General features: G+C 42.6%; 1 protein-coding gene across 1 annotated transcript; it reads left to right on the top strand.

Moving 5' to 3' along the window:
* Nucleotides 1-5847: 5847 nt before the first annotated feature.
* LOC121709771 (trace amine-associated receptor 13c-like) lies at nt 5848-6849 on the top strand. Its single transcript, XM_042093373.1, has one exon. It carries the CDS (start codon nt 5848-5850, stop codon nt 6847-6849), a length of 1002 nt encoding a protein of 333 aa, XP_041949307.1.
* Nucleotides 6850-8209: the final 1360 nt, after the last annotated feature.

Raw genomic sequence — 8209 nt, 5'->3', positions numbered from 1 at the left:
TACGGGAGACACCGTTTGAGTTCTAGTCTTTGCTTTCATCGCCGTGTCCATCCTTTGTTTGCCCATTGTGGCCTTTTGTTTTTGGAAATTAAAGAAGCCTTGAGCTACTGCATCTTCATCTTTGTGTTCCTGGTTTCCTTGTGTGTGACAGAATATCACACCACAACATGGATGCAGCCGAGGCAACAAAGGTTCGTCAAGCCATCACCCAGCATGGTCAGATGCTTGGGCAACAGCGAGAGAAACTCACCCGTATGTCAACAGCCATCCAGGAGTAGTCTACTCAACCTCCACCACCTCCTCCTCAGCCCATGCCTCCACGAGATGGTCCCATGGTGAAGCCAGAGTGTTTTGATGGAAGCCCTGATTCATGTACAGGTTTCATGCTCCAATGCTCGCTGTACATGACTCAGAATCCAAAGAATTTTCATTCTGAGGCCTCCAAGGTAGCCTTCATTATTTCTCTTCTCACTGGGAAAGCGCTAGAATGGGCTACAGCTGTATGGGTACAAGGGGGAGAAAACATTCAAGACTTTTCCCGATTCGAGACACTCTTCAAAGCTGTGTTCGAACTTCCAGTGAAGGGACTGGAGGTCGGAGAGCTGTTACTGAAGCTTAACTCATTGAGTGCCATGCGTTGAGTGCCAAAAACGTAATATTAAGTTTTTAGCTTTTTTTTTAATTACAAAACTAGACACTCTAACACACCTTACTGTATATGTGATTTTGGGAACTCTGTGATGAATGGAAATTAAATATATGACGATCGAAAACTCATGAAAACGCACAATCTGGACATTTTATCTTAAAACTCTGCTTTTGATGGTTGCCGCTTTGGGTTGAATCAGTGACACATGCACGTCAGGTCAAAACCAGGCCATTTTCATGGGTTTATCAGAAGGTGGCGGTCTCGCTAGGTCACTTCCCGGAAACTTTACTGTTTACTGTGGCCCGCCATGCACTTTAATCCGGCCTGCCGAACATTTAATTAAGTTATCATAGGCCGCATAGACCGCTCTCTCTATTTTTTTTCCAGCGATAGACGACGTTATGATTAACTTTAGGCTACTGCAATCTGCTTTACACTGCTTAACGCAGGTACTACAACTCACTATTGACCATGTTCACAAAGAAACACTGAGTTTGTTTGTTATTAATTCACCTATCCATCCCATTGTCCTAGGATTACCTTGGCTCCGTCAGTATGACCCTCATATTTCTTGGTCTAGCAGTAGGGTGCTGGCCTGGTCTCCAACCTGGCAGGACCAGTGTATACAAGTGCAGTGTTCCTCTACATCCATCGAGAGTTCAGACGTCGGAGACATCAACATCCCGCCTGAATACCATGATCTAGCTTGAGCTTTCAGTAAGGCGAGGGCCACGCAACTACCACCTCATCGCCCATGGGACTGCGCCATTGACCTGTTGCCAGGAGCACCACTACCACATTCCAGAGTTTATCCCCTGTCCTCCAAGGAGACGATTACCATGCAGGAGTATGTAAACGAAGCTCTAAGATAAGGCTTCATTCGACCATCCACATCACCGGTGTCAGCTGGATTCTTTTTTTATCGAGAACAAGGATGGTGGATTACGCCCTTGTATCAATTACAGAGCTCTCAATGCCTTCACCATCAAATACTGTTATCTACTTCCATTAGTCCCTTCTGTGTTGGAACAACTTCAGGGTGCTGGCTGGACTTGCGAAGCGCATACAACCTGGTGAGGATACGAGAAGAAGATGAGTTGAAGACGGCGTTCTCTGCCACCACAGGTCACTAAGAGTACTTAGTACTTCTATTTTAGCTAATGCTCCATCCGTATTCCAGTCATTTGTAAATGAGGTTCACAGGTTTGTTGTTGCTTCACAGGTTTGTTGTTGTTTTTTATTGATGACATCCTCGTATACTCTGATAATATGCAGAATCATGTGAAACATGTGACTAACCATACAGTTCACAGGGGGTACAGATGGATGAGGAGAAGGTGCAAGCAGTTCAGACTACCAAAGAGCTTCAAAGATTCCTTGGCTTTTCTAACTTTTATCGCCGGTTTATACGGAATTTCAGCTCTGTTGCAGCTTCTCTGACCACACTCCTGAAAGGATCCCCTCGTCAGTTCTCCTGGACACCTGAGGCCGAGGAGGCCTTCAAAACCCCTGAAGTTGAAATTCATGTCAGCCCCTTTACTGAAGCATCCAGACCCAGCGCTACCTTTTGTGGTAGAAGTAGATGCCTCAGAGTTGGGGGTAGGAGCATCAAGGTAATCCTGCTAAACTTTTTCCATGTGCCTATTTCTCTAGGAAACTGTCCCAAGCCGAGAGAAAGTATAAGTAAGTAAGTAAGTGTATGGGCAGCCGTGGCCCACTGGTTAGCACTCTGGACTTGTAACCGGAGGGTTGCGGGTTCGAGCCCCGACCAGTGGGCCGCGAATGAAGTGCCCTTAAGCAAGGCACCTAACCCCTCACTGCGCCGGGATTAGTGTGTGCTTCACCTCACTGTGTGTTCACTGTGTGCTGTTTGTGTTTCACTAATTCACCGATTGGGTTAAATGCAGAGACCAAATTTCCCTCACGGGATCAAAAAAGTATATACTTATATATACTCTTTTGATCCGGTTCCAAGTCCGAAGCACTAACCAGTAGGCCACGGCTGCCCCCTCAAATTACGATGTGGGGAATACGGAGTTACTGGCTATCAGGCTAGCTCTTGAGGAGTGGTGTCACTGGCTAGAGCAGTGGTCTCCAACATGGTGCCCGCGGGCACCAGGTAGCCCGCGGGGCGGCTATGAGGCGCCCCCAGTGCACCTTCTAAAAATAGCCAACAGGTCGCCTGCAGATCACGCTCTAAAAACACGCTCCGTTGTGAAGTTTTCAATAGATATTTAAGTCTAGACCAGAACCATTTTAAGAATGTATGTAGCCATACATCTGTAACATTAAATTGATATTGGTGATGCCTTACAAATTGTAGCTGTGTTAAAGTTTAGCCTTTAGCTCCAAATCCGTTTCCCATTCAATCTTTAAACAACAACGGAAGCGGAGCGCATACACGCTGCTCGCACGCATAGACAGTAAAGGGGGAAAAAAATTGCTCGTCTGGTGTAGCCAATGGAGGCATATCTTTGCAAAAGTTCTGTGGCCATTCCATGTTTGTCAAATACGGTTCTTGCATGATTGTGCAAGGACTGAAAAACAATTGCTTTAGGTCACAGGCCTTTTCTCCTCCGTAGGCTACTGCCGTATAATAGCGCTGAAAATGTTGTGGCATGCATGACTGAGCAGGGCTGTGCATTAGCTTTTTTGTCAGAGATTTCAGGTGTGCAATAACTTTAAAAGGAGTCTTCATTATGTTAGGGTGGTGTGGGCGATTACTATTGAAATGTTAAAACCGAATTGTTGAAATCAGAACTTAAACAACCCCTGAATTCATAATAGTGGGTGGGTATAAATTGGGTACAAATTGTAACCCAAGTTATTAATTGCACAAAAAGATTTTTTTTTTTTTTGTAAAACCCAATAGATTAAATTCCCCATGCAAATTTTGAAAGGAATAAACTGAACAAAAATGTTGGTAGTGTTGCATACTGATATTAACCCTTTCATGCATGAATTATTAATTCACTGAGGTGGATTTTTTCCTAAGCCTTTTCTTACCCCCATTATATACAGTTGCTTAATATATAAAGACTTATACACAGTATTGATAATTTAAAAGTAAAAATCACATAGGCCTATTATTTAGGAGGACTACCCTCGCAAAAAAGGGGTGAGGGTCTGTTTGTTTCAAATGAGTAGCCCTCCATATGATTTCGGGTCTTCAGGTAGCCCTCATTCCCAAAAAGGTTGGAGACCCCTGGGCTAGAGGGTGCACAACATCCCTTTGTCATATACACTGATCAGAAAAATCTAGAATATATACGCACCACCAAACACCTTACCCCCCGACAGGCCAGATGGGCCTTATTCTTAACTCGGTTTCAATTCACAATCTCATATCGCCCTGGCTCAAAAAATGTCAAAGGTGACTCTTTCTCACATGTTTGAAACTGAACCCACTTCTACTGCCCCAGAACCAATCTCCCATTCGGTGGGATCTGGAAAGAGAGGTTCTAGAGGCTTCAGCCCAGGATCCTCAACCACCAGAATGCCCTCCAGATAGGGTCTATGTGCCAAGGTCTCTGCGCAGCAAATTCGTCACACTCATTATACTTGCCGTGTGCCGTCGGCCCACAGTTGCAAGGGTGGTTTTTCCGCTCACAGGCGCTAGGGGGAAGCAAGACGGCCACAATTCAACCCGAAAAAAGTCATATAACCATCCCAATGATTCTGAAGCTGTTAAATGAAGGTAAATTAAGCTTAAAAACTTGCATATTAAGCTAAAAAAAACCTGCATAGTGTGCCTTTAACGATCTAGTTGACGGGAGCGCGCCGCGATTCCAGTACAACTCCCATGGGCGGATTATGAACTTTCGGGCCCCTGGGCCCAGATGTATTAAGGGCCCCCCACTTATTGTTGTATATGTGGGAGGGTTTGGGGGGTCCTCCCCCAGAAAATTTTTAATTTGTTTGATGTGATTTCCTGTATTCTGGTGCATTTTGGGGATGGCCAATACTAAATTCAATCAGATTCATAGTCTACATCCTGATTTGTTGATATTGAGGCAATGATTCCATGCAAAGGCTAGGACTTCAGGGCCCCCTGACCCCTTGGGCCTGGGCCCGGTAGGCCCGTGCAGTAATCCATCCCTGGCAACTCCTATGATTTCTGTCCGACTGTGGAAATTTAGTCGCCGACTGTGAAAACAGACCAAAATCGTACAATGTAAGGCCGCCATTAAGTACGAAACAATGTCTGACCTGTCGCAAGTTCACCAAGCTACCGATCTCATTCCACAAGCCTAGAGCGCCCTCTCGCGGCTGTAGACGGTAATGTTTCATGTAGAATTCATGTCAATTCATACTGACTAACATTTAAAAAACATGTTATATATCAAAATATATATAATTTTAAGTCACACCTGCAGGAACAGCTTAAACTATGAAATAAAGTCTGACTTATAGTCCAGAAAATACGGTAATATTCGTGTTTCGAGTTGCAGTCGGATTGATTTAAATATTGGGCAGGAGTGTGTGATTCTGTGTGTGCATGTTTGCCAAACGCTTATTTCCTGAAAAAAGTCTAGTGGGGCTACATACCCATTAAGTTTCATGTGCCCCGGTGTTTTGGTGTCATTGACCAACAATTTAGGAAGTTGGTATGATCTCCTATATACTACGAACTCCTATATTCTGTATCTCGAAAAGAGAAGAGGCAGTCAAAAGGTCCGCTCCAATTTTCTATTGAAATTGGAAAATTATATTCAATTTTCTAATCTTTTTTTTGCAAGTCAAATAAATGCATATTTAAGATTTAATTTAGAGTTGTATCCTGATTTTGTATTTGTGTAATGTAATGTTGGATAGAAAAATGGATAATTGGGTGTTTGGGAGATTCTTGGTATGCTCAACATATCTCAATAATGCCAAACTAGGAAGTTGGTATGAAAGTAAATGCTCACATGCAATAAAACACCTTACATATTAGTATTATGTGCACTATATGGACTAAAGTATTTGGCCATTGCACCTACAGGAACTTCAATGACATCCCATTATACGTTTGATCATTATGGGTGGGCCAGACTTTGTTATTAATAGATAGCAATCCACATGAGGATCTGTTTTTCACAGCTGCCATTGTTTCACCAACATATAAATAAAAGGTCAGTATCTGGAGTAGTCTGTAGAAAAGTTGGGTGTGCTGCCAAGCTGGGACAATATTATCGTCAGGACAACCAGTCACGGTAATGGAAGACCCCTGGAGAGCTGATCGCTGCTATCCAGCCCTGAACTCTTCATGTACAAAGTTTGTCAGGCCACAGGCACTATACATCATCATGTACATATTTTTGTCATCAATATCTGTGTCTACCGTGTTTCTAAACTTGCTGGTGATCATCTCGATTTTTCACTTCAAGCAGCTTCACACTCCAACCAACCTGCTCATCCTCTCTCTTGCTGTGGCAGATTTCTTTATCGGACTGACTGTCATGCCTGTGGAAGGGTCACAATTAATTGAAACATGCTGGTATTTTGGGGACATGCTGTGTAACATATTCCATTTCATTTATTCTGTGGCTCTTTCAGGATCTCTGTGGAGCCTTGTATTAATTTCCATTGATCGTTTCATTGCAGTCAGTGATCCTTTAAGGTACTCATTGAAGGTCACACACAACAAAGTAGTTATAATTGTTGTTCTAGGCTGGTGTATTTGTCTACTTTATATGTTCTTCTTGCTTTATGACCACCTAACTCAAATGGAGCCTCACAGGACATGTCACGGAGAGTGTCTGCTCACAATCAGTTTCTCATGGATTGTTGGTGATGTTTTTGTGTCATTCATTGTGCCTTGTTCCACGGTTATAATTTTAAACATGAAAATATTGTGTACAGCTAAGTATCATACAAAGGTGATTAACTCTGTTACAGAAAGAGAAAGGGCTGGTAACAAGGACACAATAACAAGTAAGAAATCCAGCCGTAAAGCTGAAAAAACAATAGGGGTACTCGTTACAGTTTATTTGCTCTGCTATATGCCATATAATTTAAGCATTTTTGCATACGGCCCTGACTCATTACCTTATCTATTTAACTGTCTTCTATGGATTATGTATCTCAACTCCTGCATGAACCCAATAATATATGCTTTATTTTACCCATGGTTTAAAGTCTCAACCAAGCAAATCATCACCCTTGCAATACTTCATCCAGGTTCCTCTTACCTCAATGTAAATTCTGATGTGAAATAGCTGAACTGACACAATTGTTAAAATTACCAGCATTTGTTAGACAGAAAGTGTATAAATCAGGGGTGCCCAAATTCTTCCCTATAAAAGGTCCAACAATTATCTTGGGTGGAGGGATGTAGGCCAAAAGTAAGCATTCATGTTATATCACTATATATATTTTGTCAGTACGCTGTCAGCACACCATCCGCTGGGAAAATGGTTGTACGAAGGAAAAGGCCTGTCACAAACACAATACAATATCCCTCCTGCCAAACTGGACCAGTCAGCACTGGAGAGAATGGAAAAGCTGTTACACATGGCTCTTCTTTAAGGATAGGAGCTTGGGATGAACTGTGTGAACACAAGCACACAACCCCTATGTAATAACTTTGTATGTGCAGATCTAGCGACAACATTGCAATGGAAACATGCATAAAGTTCAGCCAGATCTGCGCAGCATGGCAAGAAGTCAAACATGGCCATTGCTTTGGTTCAGTTTGCTACTTTCAGATGACCAGACACTCTCTTGAAATGTATACACCATGACTTAGACTAGCGGTTTACATGTTAAGACCCTGGAGATCGAAATTCAAAGTGTAAGTATACTTTAAATCTGTTAACATATCAACCACAATTTCCACGGAAAATGAATGGCAATGATTGAATTAGCCACCCTCACTGTTTTGAGATTTCCTGTCAATCTAGGAAATACATCATAAATCATAATCTGACTAGCTGATGTACATGTTAAGAGATGATGTTATTACAGTATGGAGTCAAAGTGTATGCTTTAAATCAGGGCCGGTTCTAGCCCTTTGGTTGCCCTAGGCGAGATTAAGTTTTGCGCCCCCCTCCCCCTTTTAACATCACTGAGAAACATACAGTATATTAGGGCGTACTTAACTTAATATAACTTAACTGCTTTCCTTTGCATAGCAGTTTTTCCACCCACTTATAATTCTACTTCTATACATTACAGTTAAACAATAAGTGATTAAAGCTGCAGTTGGCACGTTTGACAGATTGAGGGGAGTTTGTGCTCGTCAGTGCGCACCAGACTGCGCCAGACAGTGTCTGACAGTCAGATATCACACAGCCCTGCTCTGATTGGACCAGAAGAACCGGGAGCTGTGGATTTTTGCTAAACAAATAACAGGCTATAGGTGGAGGTAGAAGTGCGGGGTTTTTTTCTAAAACCGGCTGATTTATGTTGTTCTGACGGTTAGCATAGTGTCGGTTTCAGTGAATATGATCAAAAGACTGCTAACTGCCTACTACTTATATATATATATATACACACTCTTTTGATCCTGTGAGGGAAATTTGGTCTCTGCATTTATCCCAATCCGTGAATTAGTGAAACACACTCAGCACACAGTGA

The sequence above is a fragment of the Alosa sapidissima genome, chromosome 5 (genome assembly GCF_018492685.1).
Source record: "Alosa sapidissima isolate fAloSap1 chromosome 5, fAloSap1.pri, whole genome shotgun sequence".
Taxonomy (NCBI): domain Eukaryota; kingdom Metazoa; phylum Chordata; class Actinopteri; order Clupeiformes; family Clupeidae; genus Alosa; species Alosa sapidissima.
The sequence above is the reverse complement of the archived record's forward strand: the minus strand, read 5'-3'. Positions and strand labels throughout refer to the sequence as shown.